The sequence below is a fragment of the Stegodyphus dumicola genome, chromosome X1, assembly GCF_044657685.1.
Source record: "Stegodyphus dumicola isolate Sdum_Otavi_A_Nest chromosome X1, ASM4465768v1".
In the NCBI taxonomy this organism is placed as follows: Eukaryota; Metazoa; Arthropoda; class Arachnida; order Araneae; family Eresidae; genus Stegodyphus; species Stegodyphus dumicola.
The window spans coordinates 222,547,939-222,568,895 of NC_140780.1; the positions used below are offsets into that span (position 1 = coordinate 222,547,939).

Sequence of the window (20,957 nt, forward strand, 5' to 3'; positions counted from 1 at the left end):
AAGTGTGCTGACAGTCATCATTTGCTGAAATGGCCGGGGTCTTGCATAGACTCGAACTACTAGTCTTGGTAGTTTTAGAGTAGCCAGTTATAGATCTACAAATTCCAATCATTTAAACTTTTGAATGAAGTACTCTGTAGGTTGTTTGGCTTACTTCATTTCAGTTGTGATGACAACTGTAGCTCATTCATCTTGCAAGTTGTGATTTAACTGGAAGTTTTTATAAGTTTTTGAAGAATGCCCCCTCAAGATAAAAAGGCTAATTGTTGAGCCAGAAATACAGACTCCATATTGTTCAAGGTTTCCATACATTAAGGCAACTATTGCAAATTATTCATGTGGTACTGTATGAATAAGGACTTTTCATTTGCACACGGCAGGAAAGATGACTGTAAGTGGTATGCATTTTCTGCAAGGCTGAAGAAATTATTGTAATGTAACCAAAAAGAATTTCTTCATAAAAAACCGTGAATTGGATATGATATAAGTAGAATACTATTTTGTTCAATCCTTTTTTAATCGATTAAAGCATTTTAGTTTCACTTTCTGGCCATTCAAAGCAACTTTTTAATGTTACTTAAGTTTGCCATAGGGGGCACACCTGAAGTGCTGTAATTGTGAAAATGTTTGCAGAAGAAAACTTGCCAACATTTGCAGGATCATCATTTATTTTCTCTAAGTACCATAAACAAATGAACAAATATTTGTGTCACTGAAAGTAATATTAACAAACTGAAGCCTGCAGTTGTAACATAGAATATGAAGGGAGTAAAAATTTCTTCATTGATATCTGAGAAGGTAATTTTAATTCTATAAATGAATATTTCATAAGCAAAGATTTAGAATGAAAAAATTGGCCATCAGGTTCCTCAGCCAAGGTTGATGGAAAAATTTAAGGGCATAGCAACATTTCATCAAAATGCATGACCAACTGTAATCATACAAAATTGTCAAGCCACCTCTTGCATAAATGCGAGAAAAGCTACTGAAAAATTATTGGCTTAGTAATAGAAATGTAAACAGATGTGTTTTCATTTAGAGATAAGTTCAAGAAGGAATCTAATCTTCAAACTTGAACAGCAAATTTGAGGACAAAGTTTCAAAATATTGAAATACTGCAGTCCAAGATGGCTTTCTCTTATAGAGATTATAACAAGAATTTTGGATCAGTAAGATGCTCTGATGACCTTTTTTGTTACTCAATCAGATAATAATGAGATCTATGTAAAGAAATTGCAAAAGATTAAAGTTACAGTAACATACCAGCAAATTATATATATTATTTTTGAAGCCTGTTTTTGTTTATAACAGTAAATATTTTGCCATAACAATACATAAATTGGAGTGGGAACTTGTTTGAACTTTTAATGAATATACTTGTTAGCTTTATAAAACCATCAGTAATTTGTGGAGAACATGCAGAAGTGAATCTGGCATCTATTCCTTTTCAAAAATGGAACAAAATTTAAAGAAAATGGAAACAAATGAATTCATTTGCAGTAAGAAAAGGAGAACTTAATGATTTGTGGAGAAACAAAATAATATTTTTTTGATGCCTTATTGAAAGGTGAAGTGAAATTACTTCTTAATTCAATACAGGCTCCTTTTTTCTTTATTTGTTAACTGCATGGGCATGTATAACAGATAAATTGCCTCTGAATGATCCATTTTTAAAACGCGGCTGAAGTTGTTGATATCAGCTTTCGAACCAAAATTTCATTTTTGTTCATAAATTTCTTGGTGAATACTTGTTTATCTGTTATTCCATTAGTGATAATAATAATAATAATAATAATAATAATAATAAAACTGAGGTTTCCATGCCTTAAGTTGATAATTTAAATGAAATAACAGATTTGCATATTGATATAGCAGGGGCTGAAACTGCAATATTAAGAGACATAGATGAGTGCAATGAATACAAATATTGCCTATAGTGATGTTTGCAGCTTTAATATTTCATTCAGGTGTAACCTGTGAATGTCTCCAACCATGTCAGACCAAACATTTGCATGAAATGTAAATGATGGTTTTTTGAGGTGATGCTTTCCAGTTTCATGCCTACCCATATAACAATAACTAACATGTTGAAATGATTCCGATTCATCTTCGAATACCTTGCCTCTTCATGCTGTACTGAAAGACCCTGTGTGTGAGTGTATACACACCTAAATATATTTATATTCAGGTATATCTCTGTTGTGGTATTCAGGTATATGTCTGTCTATCGCCATTTAATTCAGTTTATCAGCTGGGAGTACCACATTTGACTTTTTAGATAGAACGTTTAATTAGTTTTTTTTGTTGTCGCTAGATGTAGCTGTATGCCTGTTATGGAGAAATATATCGAATGTTAAATATGTTTATCTTCATTCCTATGCGATGATTTTTATTTTTGGTATTTTGTTTCGGAAGGAGAGTGAGATTCGTGGGTGGGTGTTGAGCAATGTAATGTTTCTTTAACTGCGTCATTTGATATAAACAAATGCATGTGCTCTCATTGCATTGAGGTACTTTTTATTTTTGTGATATAGTGGGATAGACGTTCTATCATTAGAGATTTTTTTATTACTCTTAGATTTTTTGTGCTTTGAGATGAATATTTTTAATTGTCAAGCAGTATCTAAACGTAGAATATACGCAATCGCTAATTCGTTAGTGTTGAGTAATGTAGTGGCTCTTACTGCGTCATTTTATATAAACAAATGAACATGTTCTTGATGCTCTGGAATACTTTTAATTTAGTTTATTAGTTTTACTTATTTTTATTTTATTTTTTATCGGTTATAATGGAGTAAGATGTTCTATCATTAGAGACTTTTTTATTACTCTGAGTTTTCCGGCATTGAGACGAATATTTTGTATCGCTTAGCGAAAGTTTTTTAAATTTTAAATGGCAAAAAGAAAGCACTATCTGACCATAGAACATATACAAATGCTAAATGAGTCAAATTTGCTGAGTAAAATAGCAGCAGATGTTATATTCCTGTGACTAATGCGATATTGAACTTTGCCTACACCAATGTTTCAAAGAATATCATACACTGTCTCATTTTGAAATATTGCTTACTTTTCGTTGTTTGCTCATTGAATTTTTATGAAAGACAGTTTTGATATGTTTTAGTTTTAATTGTGTGTTGTGTTAAATAAAATCTGTGGTGATTTGGATATTTTTCCATATATATTTATTTGTGGGATAAGGGGAAAATTATATTCTAGAATGAATATTTTATTAAATTTGTAAGGAAAATATAATAATAAAGGCTTAAAATTAATTCTAATGACTACCTGAATGTTCTTCTCGTAATGTACCCCATTTTGGAAAAAGTGGATGACAAATTTCATTTATACGAATTTTTTTCCAAAATTAGGCTTAGCAAGGTAAATTGCCCATCCCCACAGGACGTCACATCCGGTTAAAGCGCAGTCCCAAGAGAACGCTTTGGTAACAGAGGTGCTTGTTGTGAACAGGGATGTAGCTACAGTTGTAAAGATGACTTATAAAAAAACGAATTGTTGCATGATATTAAACTGCATGAAACTAAGAAAACCATTGCATAAGATTTCGTGTCTCGATGCCGAATCATATGCACTAGCTTAGAATAAAATCGCGTTATTGTTTTTTCTGATTTAACTATGTACGGTGCAGCATAGCTTAAAAAGAGCATTATGTCATATTGTATGCCGATTTGATCATAAATGTGTAGTGATTTTTGAAGCAACTGACAATTGTAGAGCATGTCACTTTTTTGAGTTCGTTGACATAAGTAAAAATATCTTGCCATCTAAATCTGTATCCAGAGTAACAGTTATCACACTGCATTCATGATGACTGTCGGCATCACTCGTTTCCATCATTTGAACGAATTTTTTTTTTTCCCCGTTTACTGTTTCTCCATTGTTTCTTAGAAAAAGTTTGTTTTTGGAGCATTAATTTGTCAGATATCATTTGATCTCTATGTTTTTCTATAGATTGACAAAAATCTAAGGCTATTCAGTTTTTCCAGAGAAATTTCTAAAGTTAGGGATGCAAAAGCATCACATAATTCTTTATAAAAGGTTTTCTTTTTTTCAGATACTATTAAAGAAGTTAACATGAGTGAAAGTTAGAGATGCTTTTTTTGGCCAGTTCAGCTGCTTGTTTCTGCATATCTCATCCCATTAGCTGCATAATAATAAATCTTTTTTTAGCTACATCTTATTTTTCATATGGTTTACAAATGAAATAACAGAAGCAATCTTGCATAAACGGCAACGTTTGGAAGCTTTTATTTGGACGTTTTCAAAATACAGCATTACTTTCCTTTTTGACTGGCAACAATGATTTTTTTATTTACTTCCCAGCCAAAAATTCCTGCCTGAAAAGATTTGGCTTAGTCTTGTGAGATGAATCAGCGTTACTAAGAACTGGTCTTGACTTGAGCCCTTCTCCATTGGAATGGATGCTCTTATTATCTGATTCCATGAAACAAACCTTATAGTCTACTGGCAAGCGGGAAGGTGTTCGAATCTCATGATTTCAGATGATTCCACTCATGGTAATTATGGCTACTAACTCAACTAATTATGGCTGCCATATTCGGTGCTGTTAGCCTATTTTTAGTGTGAAATTGTACTTGGAAATTGATGACACATCTAATGCCTAAGGGCCACTTGTTATAACACTGAAAGGTTACGAAACCTTTTTATGTGAGTTTGTAATTCCAGGAATGTGTCTGTGGAATAGCTTTTTCCCATCTGCATGTAATCTTATGGAATTGAATATGCACAATAACTTTTACAGACCTAAGAAATGCTGGTGTAGACAAATGTTTAGAAGTGATACTCGTACCTTGGGAAAAAAGCCTGTTGTGATAGCTAAAATTAACAGACTACGCAATCATGCATGTAATCTTATGCAATTGAAAATGCACAATAACTCTTACAGACCTAAGAATTGCTGGTATAGACAAATTTTTAGAAGTGTTACTCATACCTTGTGAAAAAAGCCTGTTATGATAGATAAAATTAACAGACTACACAATCAGCTTCCTTTGGATAAAATATGCCAGGCTTCTAAAAATTAATTCAGAGGAGTTTAGACAATGTTGTTTCAAGGGTAACTTTATTTTTCAGTTTGTTTATTAGAATATTCATCAAAGCACTCTGAAATGCTCTAAAGACTTTAATAATGCTTTAAAAGAGGGGAGTTTAAAAAAATGCATGTGTCATCAAAGGGAATTTTTGTATTACATTAAATATACACTACTGGCCATTAAAACTGCAACACCAGGAAGGAACGATCTGACAAACATCAAAATTACATGAAAGGAAGAAGTTGGTATATGCAAATGATTAGTATTTCAGTGCATTTAGACAATGCAGGAGAGAGAAACGACATCTGAAGTACTGCATAAAAGAAAAGTTGCGTAGTGGGCTTTTAATTCGGAAAGTGCTTTGTGAGGTTGGAGTTTGCTCAGAATATTGTGTTATGCCTTCAATAAGAAGATGAAATGCTTACCAGCAAGTTTCAAAATTTGATATAGGCAGGATAGTTAGTTGCCTATTGAAAAGTGTAGATTATCATGCTGTGATGTCACCGATCACACTGGTCGACTTTCAACCATTGTCATGCGAATATGGAATCGATGGATTTTGAGGGTCATACTGAATGACATGCAGGATCGCAACGACCTCCCATGACGAACACCAGATAGGACAGACATATTGTTAAGTCAGCCCTGCAAAACCATCCGATCAAATTAAGGACCATTAGGTAGGAAGTGGGCATGTTTGGAGCATGTCCGGTATCAGTTCGTAAGGTGTGTTGACGTTTTAGTCTACTGGTCTAAAAGCGAAGCAGCATGAACTATCAGCAGGGTGACCATTACTTCGTCTTCCCTTGACAATGCAGCATACAGAGAGACAGCGACTCTAGTGTATCAAATGACAAAGCTGGGTACATGTGTGGCACAATGTAGCGTCTTTAAACGAGTCCCAGTTCTACGTGCAGCATTCTGATGGCCGTGTACGTGTCTGGACTGTCCGAGGAGACCACACATAGCCTGCCGGCATTCAACATTGGCATAGGGGCCATGCATCTGGTGTGATGGTTTGGGCAGCCATTGGACACACAGGCGTGAAAGTTTTCCACGCTTTCGCGGAATTCCACTTTTTTGAACGTCACCCGGGCTGTTTCTGAAATTGATGCAGAACTGTTGAAAAATTGCGACCGGCAAGTGTGCGTGGGTGGGGGGTAAATGGAGAACATACTCTCCTCTCTCTTTTCCTCTTCTTTGTAAAAAAACTTTACATCATGCCAGAGATCGTGAAATGCTTTGTTTCACTTCAAGGCGAAGTGGGTGGGGCTTATGTGGAAAGGCAGAACTAAATGTGTATGAATATCGAATCAAAGAAGAGCAAGCAACCGTGAAACGAGACCTGATTTCAATAATTTCAGCGATCGGTGCTGGCGCCATCTGTTGGACGTACAGATACCCTACTGATGTTATCCAGAGCAAAGCTGTATGTAACAGCAGCTTTGATCCAGAGCATGTGCGAGTTTTAGCGTGTGTAAAGTGGCATACTGTAATTTGGAGTGTAGATTGTTATGTTATTTCCTTTTTGTTGCTGTAAGTTTTTCAGTATGAATATCTTAAATCCGAATCATGAGCACAAAGCTCGGCATATAGATAGTGAAGAAAAAAATAAGTTCAGATTTGCATGGCTGAAAAACATCATAAAAATTCATGTGAATGGACAAGAAATGGAAGTTGTCGTTGGCAGTTGCATTCAGAAAGTGGATATCAGTGGAAAAGTGAAGTGTGCATTGTGTTCTGGTCTAATATATTATGGAAAAAGGGGATATGTTTCTATTAGCAGCCATATCAAAAGCAAAAAACATTGTGGGAGAGAAGTAGTGAAAAGAGATAATTACAGGATGCCATCATAATATTCATCTTTGACAGACACAAATGTGCAGGAGAGAAAAATAGAAGAAAAATTAGCAGATCCATGTATTCCAATTTGTGATCGAGTTTCCAGCTTAGAGGGTCAACTGCTTGGAGTTATGGCTGAAAATAATTTGCCTTATACTGTAGCACCTGTGATAATTGATTTGGCCAAAGCAATGGCATCTGATAAGAAGGCACTATCACAGCTCTCAATGGCTCGCACTACTGCTTCATATAAAATGAGATTAGGCCTCAATTTAACAACCTCTCAAAAACATTTTTCAATGAAACTGTGAACAATTTAAAAAAGTTTAAATTTTCATTAAATATTGATGAAGCTACAAGTAGTCATCGAATGAGAGTTTTGTGCATATTAGCCAGCTACTTTTCTACAAAACACAATAAAGTAGTGGTTGAGCATTTAATATCTGTTAATGTTTTTAATGTGTCTGCTGATCAACTATTTAAAAAAATTGTGTCTTTTTGACAAAAATCAGCTGCCATTTGAGAATCTCATGTCTGTTTTGATGGATTCTTGCAATATAATGAGAGGATCAAAGTCTGGATTAGAGGTGAGACTTCATAATGAGAAGGCTCCTCATTTGTTAGATATTGATGGAGATTCTTGCCATCATATACATAATGCATCCAAGGTATTTTCTAAACCAATTGGTGGGTGGGTAGAAGATTACCTGCAAGATACATATAATGACTTTAACTGGTCTGTTGATTTAAAAGAAAAATTAGAGGAAATACGTGTGATTTCAAATGTCAAATATACTGCTATTGAACATTTTATTAAACACTGCTGGATGTCCATATATGATGTTACGTTGAGTAATTTATCCATGTTTAATTGTTAAACTATTTTTTGTTATGGATTTTTAAATCAGCACGACAGATTATTATATTTTAATATTTGTTGCAGTATCTATAAACAAAGAAATCTGAGCAATGAAAGCAGAGAACGTATTAAGGATATCCACAGGTATTAACAGCAAAAGCATTTGATAAGTGATGGTAGGAAACAAAAAGAAAGAATAATTTCAAAATTATTTTATGACAGGAAAAACTGCAATTAATTATGCATTTTATGTGTCTGGATTGCCATTATTAAAAAAGTATGTCTGTCTATTTCAAATGAAAGAGCCTTTAATACATAAATTGCATGATGAGCAGAAGCAGCTACTTATTGATTTTTAGCACTGTTTATTAAGTCAGAATTTCTCCATAAAATAAATCTATCTCAGAAATTTTGACTTCAGACATTGCAGATGAATCTCATCTTTTATCCCCAAAGAATATGTATTTAGGAGCAGCTACAATTGCAATTATTTCAAAAAGATTTAGTGAAACATATTTTAAAGAAGTTTTTAAAAATTTCACTGAAGCTTTCATCAGCTGTGCAAAATATTTGCAGAAGACTTTGCCATGGAACAACCCATTATTAAAAAGCATATCAGGAATTCATCCTACAGTCAGAGGTCACCATAGTACCTTACTTAAATTAAAAAGATTGCCTGAATTAATCCAGAATGTTTTGACACAAGAACACAAAATTTCATATAATTTAGAAGTGCATAAATACCAAATTGATAAAAAATTAGCTTCACCATTAGATATAGATGGAAAAATAATGAGACTTGAGGAGTGGTGGGCCAAAGTATTTGCAGATGGCAGTTATACGGCTTTATCCAAAATGGTAAAAGCTATTTTAAGTTGTTTCCACAGGCCACAAGTTGAGAGTGCTTTTAGTTCTATGAGCAGTGTGTTAGACAAGGAGTGTGGCCGCATAAGTATAGACACATTGTCTGCTACACAAACAGTAAAACACAAATTTTTGAGTTGCGATAAGTCAGCTCCGGAATTTTTTAAAAGAGAATTCTCCAGTACACAAAACTCTATATAAAAATTTAAAGAATGCTCAAACTGTACAAAGAAGAGCTAGAGATAAAAAAGAAGGAGCGAGAATCTAAAAAAGGCAATTACCGTATTTGATGGCATATAAGACACACCCTTATTTAGAAGGCCACACACAAGGAAAAAAAAGTTTCAATAGTCCGCGCAATAACGCAGTACCACAATAACTTAAAATGTGTTTTCTTTTAGTTCTCGCGTTTTGTAAAAGCCAAATAAACAATCATTGAATGCAATTACCAAACACATTTTTATTAAGGAAAATTAACAAACGGCAAGCTGTTTTAAACATGACATGTAAATTTCAATAATGAATAAATGAATGAACCGCAAGCAATCAAACATAATACAAAAAAAAAAAAAAAAAAAAAAGCAGATTCAAGGAAAACGTTGCCTATCATGAAATTAGACTTTAAACACTTTCAAAACCATAAAAATCCTTTTCACTATCATCATCATCGAAAACGAGAATATCATCATCACTACTGTTTCCGTCATCGCTAGTATCACCTTCTTTGAATAATGCGTCGTCTTCTGTTCCCTCAAGAGTATTACTGATTCTGCACTTCGTAAAGGACTTAAACTGTTTGACCGAGCTCAAAAGAAGTTTTCTTGCATGCATTTATAACAAAACCTATGAAATGCTAGTATTTTTCTTCATAATCTGCTGGCATTTTCTGTGCAATAGTTGTTTTTTTGCGCATTGATAAGCCTTGCCTTTTCATGAACCTGTAGCACCAGCCCTCAGACCCTGAAAAGTTCTGATTCCCATGTTTTTCTGCAAATCCTTTGGCCTCATTGATTATCATTTTGGTTGAAACACTTATCCCAAATTTCCTCTTATCTATCACCCACATTTTTACTTCATTTTCAAGTTCAGGCCAAGATGGAGCTGGGCATCGAAGGTATGTTTTTGTTTTTTATCAGTCTTCAGTAGATCTTCCTGCAGTCACCAAGTATGTATCATTTTTTCGGTAGGTGGTGGACTGAAATGCCTTGCTGCTGCTCTGTTTCCATGCACTTTGGCGTAGTTTAACACTCCTAGTTTATACTGAATTGTATAGCTTAATCTCTTGTGTCCTGTAGTCATATTTTCCAGGGTATTTTTTAAAACAGTTTTAAGCACCGATACCGACACATTTATACAGAGTAGCACCGATACCAACACGTGTGTCGCCTGAGTCAAAGAAAGTCTATGTAAAGAAGGAAAGGCTAATAAAGAAAAAAAAAAAAAGTATCAATGGATTGTATAAAAGCTGCTGAAAAGAAATTGAGACTAGCTCGCATATGGAAATTGGAAAAGTTGGCTGCAGAAGTAGCAAAAAAGAAAAAGCTTTTTCTCTAAAAATTTTTAATCAGGATCGAGTGAGGCTGAGACAGAATAGTTATTTTTTATATTCCTCCTTTAATTATATGTTATTTTGTAACTATATTATCTCATATGTCTACTTTTTCTGGTGTTATATAAAGTACTGTTTATTGAACTAAAAGTGAAGATAATTGAAAGCTATAGTAACAGTTATATATATATATATACAGTCAAAAGTCTTTAATCCGGACTCGTAGGGACTTTGGCGATTCCGGATTATCGTTTTTTTCGGATTATAGATCATCAGTTTAAATCTGGTAAGATGGCATGCAGAAATTATAAAATTAAAAATATGAAACCGTAATTTATGAAATAAAGAGCAATTATGATCTAAAGGGTATCAAAATATACAAAAAAAAAAAAAAGCTTTGTATTTATATGTTTACTTTATTAAATATTTCTTTCAACGCGCACATGCGTAAAGCATACATTACGCATAGTCGAAATTAGAAAATTGCAACCAAAAAACTATTTGATGTGTATTTGTGATATTTATAATGACGTGGAAGTTGATTTAAATCATGTCAAATACGGAGTACATCGAGATGAAATACAATATTTAGTAAGGAATTATAAGCTGAATAAAATAAAAACATCTGCCCTGAAGATAAGGATAGTGCTTACAGATCAACTTCCAGTACATTGCGTGCCACATCCCCCCCCCAAGCAGCATGAAATTGATAAACATATTTCGGAATGGTTAGAGAATCAAAGAATATGCCTTTATCCATTTTTTGCAGCAATTCCACTTTTTGTTTGATGGACATCGAAACATGCTTTCGCTTTGTAGATCCTTTGGTAGCTCCAGAATTGGAAATTCTTTTTGACATAATCGAAAGTTCAAGCTTACTTTTATAAAATTGCTCTAAGAGTCTGCAAAAAATAATAAGCCGGATCCAATTAAAAGATTAAGGAACAACGCAATCTGCAACATTAACTGAATTAGATAATTTTAGCTTAGCTTATACCGTCTGCTATGCATTAAACGCGCATACGTAAACGTATCATGCGCATGCGTAGATGCATATGCGCATGCGTAAAGGTATTAGGCGCATGCGTTAACGCATAATGCATTGACGCATGCGCAGAAAGTTTGTAGCTTTGAGGTCCGGATTATAGATCGTTCCAGATTATGGACGTCTGGATTAAAGACTTTTGACTGTATATTTTATCTCTAAAATTTGTCATTGCCTGTAAATGGGCAGTAATATATAACATAAATATGTATATTAGTGTGTTGTAATGTTGTGTACAGTATTCATGTATCAACTGTTAAATTAAGTTACATAAAGAGCATCTTAAAGAAGGTTAATTCATTACAATCTCTTGGTGATTTACTGATTTTTGTTTTTTACAAGTGGAAGATAAAATTAATAGCAAAATAGTAAGTAAAAGTATTATTTTAGTTTAATTATATGTTTAGTCCATTAACTGCCAAATTTTTATTTCATCAGTTTTTATTTTATTCCTGTTAGTTTACATCTAAATAATAAGCAAAACATGTTTTTCTCATAAATGCGTCAATTTTTTTTCAGAAATTTTAAATTTAAGTCCGATCCCCAAATGGGGATCATGGCTGATACTATCTACTTTTAATGCCAGTGTTCAAAACAGACTACGTGTAATCCAACATTACACTTTCCACGTTGTTTTCTTGCATTTGTTGTGCACACTGCACATTTTCTTTGTTTACCATTTTTGGTCTGTTCAATATAATGATTACCAGATGTTCTGATAACAGAAGGAACACGATTAATTGATGCTTTAGTGAAAGAATTCCTTCCACCCTTTTTTGCATCTGAGAGGTCTGAAGATAAAGCAAGATATCCTCTAGCAACCATCCTCCTAAAATGTAGCAATGGAATTTTTATCATTTGAAATACAATACAATGCATGGGCGTTAACCAGTGTTACGTCGATGGCATTAGTAAGCAAAGGAAAATACCATTTCCCCCTCCTTATTCTGATTCTGTATTTTTGAACATTTCAATCCATCTTGTCTACTCCACCCATGTATTTGTTATATTCTGATATCAGTTTGGGTTGTGGTACTTGAATATCTTTCCTCTCTGTTCTACTCCATGGCTTCACCTCTGATATTGGTTCGATAGTTTCATGATTAGACAGAAGCCTTACACAACTTTTGTCATTCCACGTGACAGCTAAAATCAAATCTGTAGTCATATGCCCCACATTCTTTTTTCCTTATCTCTTTGTTGCAATAGGGCATTTGTTCATTTTGTTGAATCGAACAGTTCCTGTTGCTCTAACGTCAGTGTCCTGCAAATGTTTCATCAGAGAAAATCATGTGAAAAAATTGTCGATGTAAACTTTATGAGAATTTGGTGTCTGAAGAATAGATACTTTCTGAAGGACAACAGATGTCCCAAGCCTACTGATTCTTTCATCATCTCCTGATTTGTTTGATTTGCCTTCATACACTTGAGTCTGATAACAATATCCAGTCTGTGAACAACAGATAGCCCATTGTTTGAACCCAAACCTCACTGGCTTACCACGTATAAATTGTTTGAGTTAGTGATGTCCATAGTAATGAACCATTTGTTCATCAATGCCCAGACTTTCAGAAAACATCCCAAATTGTTGAAATTTGTCATTCAGCTTGTCAATCAATGGGCGAATCTTGAAGAGGTTATCACGTTCACCTAGTGGAATCCTTTCTAAATCGGAGTTGTCACTGATATGTAGGTACCGTTTAATTTCCAGATACCTATTCTGACTCATGCATGCTCTAACACACAGAATGTTCATGTCTTCATCTTCACACTAATATAATTGTTCTTGCGAAAGTGAATGATAGCCAGTGAAAAGAAGTATTCCAATAATTTTTAGGCAGTTATTAGAAAGCTGAAATTGATGATTGTTTTTCTGTCTGGTGTATGTTACAGACCACTGGACAATAAAGGTGACAGTTTCATTATCAAAAAGTAATTTCAAAATGCTCTCCTGGGATTTTCCCCTGAGTTTTCTGATGACATCATTTTGCCTTGTCTCTATAATGTCAGAATTTTCATATAATTCCGAGTACTTAGGTTGCTTTTTCCAATTGGAAGTCAATACTTCTTTTCTCTTTTTAGCAGGTGGTAAGCTGGTACCTTTTGTTACTTCATTTGCTGAAGATTCAGTTGCATTTACTAAAACATTTTCCTAAAATCCTGCCACACGGTGAATTTCAACACACACGGAAACATCAATTGGTTCTTCATCATCAATTACGTTGTCATCCATGTCCTCATTATCTGAAATCTCATCAACCCGCTCTGGTGGAATTTCAACAATATCTATATCAACAATTCTATCAATAATATATATATATATCGTCGTCATCGTCAGATGGAAAAAAAAAAAAAATCATAATTTACAATTCTTCTATTTCTTTTAAAGAAAGTTATCTTTTACGTGACATTTGCTGAAAAAAAAAAGAAAAACAGTTTTTTTACAATTTTAGTCAGTATCAGCCATGATTCCCAAATGGGGATCGATATATCTAGGTTCATTGTACCCATCCAAATTAGAGTATGAGGATAAATAATATATAAATATATTATTTACTTACCAATGATCAAGGGAAATTCAGTACAACAAAAATAATTGTTCCTGAGTAACTTTTTTTGTGCTTTGAAAATAATTGTATTATTTTCCTCGTGAAAAGTAATGAGAGAGCAAGAAAAATAAACTCGTGAGCTCAACTAACTGAGTCCACGTGTTCGTTTAAGATTTCTACCCTTAGTTACAATCTTCAGGAAAGCATGATCACCCATAAGGGACCACCCAGGTGCAGCATGACGTCACAATGTATACAAATATGGGGATCATGGCAGGGAATGGGTTAATACTTTTTATATTAAAAGGTTGATATTTTATTAAAATACGTTTTTTTTTTTTTTTTGAGGTTGTGCGTGCACATTTAGTTTTTTGTGTCCGTGCGTTGTTTAGCTTTTTTTTGCCAACTTGCACTTTCATGCCTGGGTACACGATATGCACATTTCTAGTTCGGATTAAGGGTAATTTGAATGCAGATGTGTACATTTCTGTCATTTTATGTCCAGTGGTTGTGCCCTATCTTCAAGGTCCCGAAACACCATGTTCCAACAAAATAATGCAAGACCACATGTTGCATGTCGTATTCTGACCTTCCTCGATACACAGGGTATTCGATTTGTGCTCAGACCTATACGGTCTCCAGATCTGTCACTCATTGAAAATATATGGCCATGAGTTGCTGACAGACTGGCCTGCCACCCCTCTCCAGCTAATACAGTTCATGAAGTTTGGCATAGACGTGAAGCAGCATGGAATGAGTTACCCATTGCTGTCATCCAAGCCTAGTTTGAATACATGCCGAATGTGGTAAGGGCCATTTTAGCTGGTATGGGTGGCAGCTGTTTCTTACTAATTTTGCATCCCTATAAACCTCCAAAATGCTTACAAATTTAATCATTTTGTCTTCATGCCGTTCTGTTTTTACGTGCAATAAATATCTTCTCTGTATTTGCTTTCCTGTATGGTATTGCAATTTTAATGGGCCAGCAGTGTATTTTTTTTGTATAGTGTTAATCTGCAATATGAATCATATTCCCATTGAAGGGGATTTTTGGAGCATTGCTAACTTCTGGCTACTTTTTTCAAACCTTAAATTTCTTCTTTGCTTCCTCAGTTTGTATTAATTAAAAGAGATAAGTCTTACAGGAAATGTAAAAGTGAAGAAATATTGACTGAAAACAAATATAATGCTGATGTAACCATTAAACGAAATGTAAATGAATAAAACCCATGCATGAACAAAAGCTTGGAAATTACAGTTCTCTCTCCACATATGTATATCTGTTTGTTATTTTTGTTACGTATTCTGAGATTTGATGATCTGAGGATTTGAAAGATAGAATTTTTGAATTTCTGTAAAACTGGCGAATCATCGTCTCCAAACATCAGTATAATACTCGTAGCTCCAAATATCAGCATTTTTTAAAACTTATATAAGTCATTTTAGTAACTAATTTTCTGTCACTGTGTAATTTGAGATAAGCATATTCTGTCAAAAATATTGAGAGTTGAAGGCTGTTATATCTTTTTTATTAGTATACACATCTATAATGTATGTCGAAATACTCATAAGTGCTCTATGCAGAATAAGTATGGCCATTTTTGCACAGAACGGTGCAGTTTTAAAAAAGTGCCATTTAAAATTAGATTTAAAGTAGTATGCACAGTTCTCTGTAACTTACTTTTTTTTAACAAAATTATGTTGTCACTTCACTTTATTTCGATGTTTTAAGCTTTACTTACATTGGCAGTTTGTACTATCCTAGGATAAGGGTGTTGTTTTTATCTAGAATGTATAGTAATACATCTTATTTTAGGAGGTGCTACAGAAATTAATAACCATATTTAATAACTGGAAGTTTCACGAAATATGAAAGATACATAATAAAAATGCACTTGCTGTTACTGTAATTCAAATTTTATCACTATATCTCTTTTAATGATACGGTTTTGCTTAAATCCATAGTAGCATATATGCTTAATGCTTTTAAATTCCTAAAAACATAAAGCAAGAAATTTGATTTTTTAAATACTTTTTTTTTGTTTTTTTCCAGAATGCATCTACAAAAAGTACACAATCAAAATCAAAGGTGAGTTCCCCTCTCACCTCATTTTACCTTGCTAGAGTAATTTGAGTTAATAGTAATGAAGTTAGGAATCTGATATCACAGTTGAGTTGCATTAAATTTTTGATAAAGTTCGTTGAGTTTTTTTATGCAGCTGTTTTTTTATAGCTAAACTGGTGTTTTTATAATTAATATATGCAATTCATTAAATTGATAAATCAGTTGCACTTTGAAGGATTAACATTTCCTGAACTGTACAGGGCATTTATAACTGAATGGTGTGGTTTTAAGAATTTTAATAAATCTATGTATTACTTTATATCTGCAAGCCTTCCATCATGAACTGCAGTAACTATCCCAGTTTTTTATGCTGTAATCTTAACCCTTTATTTTGTGCAACCTTGGGCACATGACACACATCTACACAATAAATCAAATTCTTTCCATGCTTGATGTGGTACATCTGCTGTGACGGCACTTTATCTGATCACAAACTTCCTCAAGGTACGCACGCAGGCTTGGGCGGTACATAAACTCAGTATTTAACAAACCCCTAAAGAAAGAAATCTCGTGATGTTAAATCCGGCGAACGGGGTTGTCTGCTATTGCAGTACATCCAATTCAGCATTGGTAAGGAACATGGCTAGGGAAGAAGGTTGTTGTCTGCTGTTACAGCATATCCAATTCAGCGTTGGTAACAAACATGACTAAGAAACTTTCATATGTTCATGTGAAAATGGGGTAGAGCACTGTCCAGTTGCAAAATGTAGTCATCATAATTGTTGTTCATCTGGAGTAACAACCAGGTTTTCAACATGTCTACTAATGAGTCACCGATAACACTTTCTTGTTCAAAGAAAAATGAACGAGCTGTACACTTTCTTGCAAGACACCACACAGAAATTGTGCACAAAACTTGTATTACACTGAAACCTTAGATCTGAAGTTTAATTATAACCACCTTGTATAATATTGGGTCTTCCATTTCTAGAAATGAATCTTCTGAGAGTTAGGAAAAATAATTTAGTGGATATAGCTGTCGCCAGCTCTGAATGGACTGTTTGGTATGTCAGCACATATGAACAAACATATCCACACTATAATTTCCCCTTTTAAAAGCAAGCGATCAGCCATGACTGTTCCTACGACTTCAAACACAGCTGAATCATGTATTCATTTTCTATAAGTGGAGTTGTAGGGTCTATTCAAATGATCTCTTGTGTCTTTTACAGATATTATTTTGTGAGGTCACTCATCCAATAATTTCTCTGCCGTTGATTACTCAATAATATTCTCTTAAGGTTTTTAACAAAATTTGCATAGCAACATGAGTGTTTCTTTTATGTTCTATTAGAGTCTCTCAATGACTGAATCGTGCAAAGGCAAAAGGACAGATATTCTAAAATCTTGAGTGTACTTATGATGTACCAATTTTGTGCTTAAATTCCTTGCTATTTCTGCACATATTCAGTGGTTTTAATTTTTTTGTTTGTATCACAAGTAAACGTTTTATCATGTACAAGCATAATTATTTTCTTCTCAGCTTCACAGTGTTCGTCATAAGTTAGTTCTTTGATTTTTCTATTAGTACTCCGGTTTCACAGTTAAAAATGAATCTTCTAATCCAGGCGATTTTTCAAACTAATTTTGGCATTGCATGAGAGGTAACTGTAGTATCACTTTCTTCCATGAAATACACAATAGTTATTGTCTTCTAGGGAAGAATAACAGACAGAGGTCTGATTCGAAAAACGGGATTGAAGTAACTTTGATTTTCCTTGCAATACAGCTTTCGTAAGTCAAATAACTGGAAATTGGATTATCTTTCAGCCATGAAGAACCCTTCAGGTGTTGTCAGATTTCCGATTTCTTTCTCATGATTGCTCACAAATATCAACCATAATTTTTCATTTCTAAGTTAAGACTGTTGCCTTTGATCAGAATAATTGAGTCCTTTACTACAGAAACACGCTGTGTTGCTCCAGAACATGCTGTAATCAACTTTAAACCTAGTATGATAATAGCATTTGGTGGACGTACTCGAGATCTTGCCACTAAAAGACTAACTTCTACTGTATGCACCGTTTCCACTCTTATGAATACACCAGCAGCATACACATGCTGGCTAGCATAAAAAAGTATGAATACTAATGTCTTCTTTTCTTTGGAAGGAATGTTAAACCAATATGATATGCTAATCTTTTCCAATAGAAGCAAGTATCAACTGACACTTGGATTCATTTTCAGTGTCAGGGTCTACATTTTAATCCCAAAACATTCACTGTTTGCATATTTTCTGGAATAGGGAGTAACAAAACGGAAGAGACAAATCGTACAGAATCAAAAAAATTGTGTAACTTGGTGTTTTAGTGATGTCACTCAACTGGAAATGCTTTAGCGATTCTAATTTTAAAGAGTCTGCCTTCTTTTCAGTTCCAAAGCTATTCTCAACACTGTTGATGGCAGGATATCCTTTTGTAATGTATACTGCCAATCTCTTAAAATTTAATTCCTGTTCTGCCATAATTGTATGAACTGTAAAAGTTCCTTTTCATTGTCAAAACTTGCTAAAAACACAACATAAAATTTTTTTCTCTGTTTATGAGAGAGTTCAGATTTTTGAATATTTTCTCTGATGAAAACAGAAGAGAAACATAGCACATAAAGCATAAAATTAATAATGCAACAACATTGAGTTTGGTGTAGATTTTGTCAACTAATTTTATATTTTATCAAGTGGAAATTTGACTGTTCCTAACAAGTATGGACTGCTCAGTACACCAAAAACCACTCTAGTATAACAAAATAGTCTTTAATTACCATTCTTAATCCACCATGGGAAATGCAAGAAATTTCTATCAAGCTTTCAAACACTGTTCTGCAGAAAGGCCTTCAGCAGAAAATTCATATTTTCTGTCTCTAAATATGAAGAGAAGATTTAGGATAAGCTTGAAAAGATTTGGACCCTGATTCAAGCAATGACTTCTTCCTTGCAGAAGCATCAAAGAAAGGTCTAATTTTCGTTATTCCATATTGTTTCACCACAGGTCTCTAAGGTAACAACATATGACTTCAATATCTTCAGGTGACACATCTTCAGTTATCCCTATATAAAGTCACTCTTCTAGCATTTTGTCATATTTCTTATACAGTACAAAGTCTGCAATATGGAATGATCTATAATCCGGACCTCAAAGCCACAAACTTTTTTTTTTTGTATGCTTTACGCATGTGCGTTTAATGTATAATGGACGGTATAAGCTATGCTAAAACTATCTTTACTGACTCTAAGGCATTTCGGTTAATGTTGCAGATTGCTCTGTTTCTTAATCTTCTAATTGGATCCGGTTAATTATTTTTTGCAAACTGTTAGAGCAATTTAAAAAAAAAATTAAGCTTGAACTTTCGATTATGTCAAAGAGAGTTTCCAATTCTGGAGCTGCCAAAGGATCTACAAAGCGAAAGCGTGTTTTGATGTACAGCTTCCGGTAGTCAGGAAAGTGACAGAGAGGTTATTGAAAACGAAAAAATTTCGATTGACAAGTTGGTCGGTATTCTCGACACAGCAATTACAGGACTTGGAACAGTGGAACTTTGTAACTGAACAAGAAATTATGTCTGTTTATAGAATTAAAGAGAAAGTATTAGCACAAAAAAGAAGCAACTTAAACAACTTACATTGAAAGAAATGTTTAATAAAGTAAATAAATATTAAGCTTTTTTTTTTTTTGTAAATTTTGATACACTTTAGATCATAATTGCTCTTAATTTCATAAATTACAGTTTCATATTTTTAATTGTATAATTTTTGCATGCCATCTTGCCAGATTTAAAATGATGATTTATAATCTGGAAAAACCCCTAATCCGGAATCGCCGAAGTCTCGACGAGTACTACGTAGGGTCTTTTAGGATTACCATGTGGGATTCTGTTCAGTGACTTTACTACTTGGCCACTGGTGAACTCTGCCATCTGACAGAAATATCGTAAAATAAAGGTTGGTTTTACTGTATAACATTATAGATTTTGGCCTTTTCTTACCCAGTAGAAGCAGGCTTTAGTTATGTTAATAATTTACTATGTAAAACAGAAAGCATGCTGAGTACTTTTAATTGAAATGATAATAATAATTATGTTAAGCAGGTGTTGCCAAATATTAAAAAAATTGCATCATTACATCAAGTGCAGCCATCAGAATTAAATTTGAACTTTTGTGCAATTGGAATCTGTGATTTTGTTTCTGAAAATTTGTTTATGATTGTAAAGTTAAAAACTAATAGAAATATGAAACAGATTAAAGTGTAAATCAAGTAAATCATTTTTCACAAAAATGTTTTTCATATTCTTAATCTAATTGTTATCTTTAAGTTATTTATATGCAATTTTTGTGTTGTACAGTACAAAGTCCGTAATCCGGACTCTTCGGGACTTCGGCGATTCCGGATTAGGGGTTTTCCGGATTATAGATCATCAATTTAAATCTGGTAAGATGGCATGCAGAAATTATACAATTAAAAATATGAAACCGTAATTTATGAAATAAAGAGCAATTATGATCTAAAGGGTATCAAAATTTACAAAAAAAAGCTTAATATTTATTTGTTTACTTTAGTAAACATTTCTATCAATGGAAGTTTGTTTAAGTTGCTTCGCTTTTTGTGCTAATACTTTCTCTTTAATTCTATAAACAGACATAACTTCTTGTTCAGTTACAAAGTTCCACAGTTCAAGTCCTGTAATTGCTGTGTCGAGAATACCGACTAACTTGTTAATCGAAATTTTTTCGTTTACAATAACGTTCTATGTTACTTTACGCGCATGCGTAGCAGATGCGCGCATCAAATGTGCATGCATAAGTTTGTGGCTTTGAGGTCTGGATTAGAGACTTTGTACTGTATATTGTGTATGCAATTATTTTTGCAATATTGTGTGCTGTATATCAGAAGAAAATGGGAGGGGAGCGTCATTTGAGAGAAGTGTTCTTCTAAAAGAGGTTGATGGAAAAAAAACAAAAAACTAGGGAACTCCTGGTATAACCTTTTCGTCGTCCTCTCCTGTCCGTGAAAATTTCCCTTCCAGCGGCTGTGTGTTTTTTTGTAACATGTAATG

At 33.7% G+C, this 20,957-nt stretch overlaps 1 protein-coding gene across 4 annotated transcripts in view; it reads left to right on the top strand.

Moving 5' to 3' along the window:
* Positions 1-20,957, top strand: part of Non2 (upstream activation factor subunit spp27 homolog Non2) — a 105,538-nt gene that overhangs the window by 36,261 nt on the left and 48,320 nt on the right. For 2 of the 4 annotated variants that reach the window (XM_085808583.1, XM_085808581.1), the window contains exon 5: positions 15,837-15,872. The exons of the other annotated variants lie outside the window; for them this stretch is intronic. In XM_085808583.1, the coding sequence (XP_085664709.1) occupies positions 15,837-15,872 (36 nt within the window). The remainder of the gene's footprint in view (positions 1-15,836; positions 15,873-20,957) is intronic. 4 annotated transcript variants of the gene reach the window in all.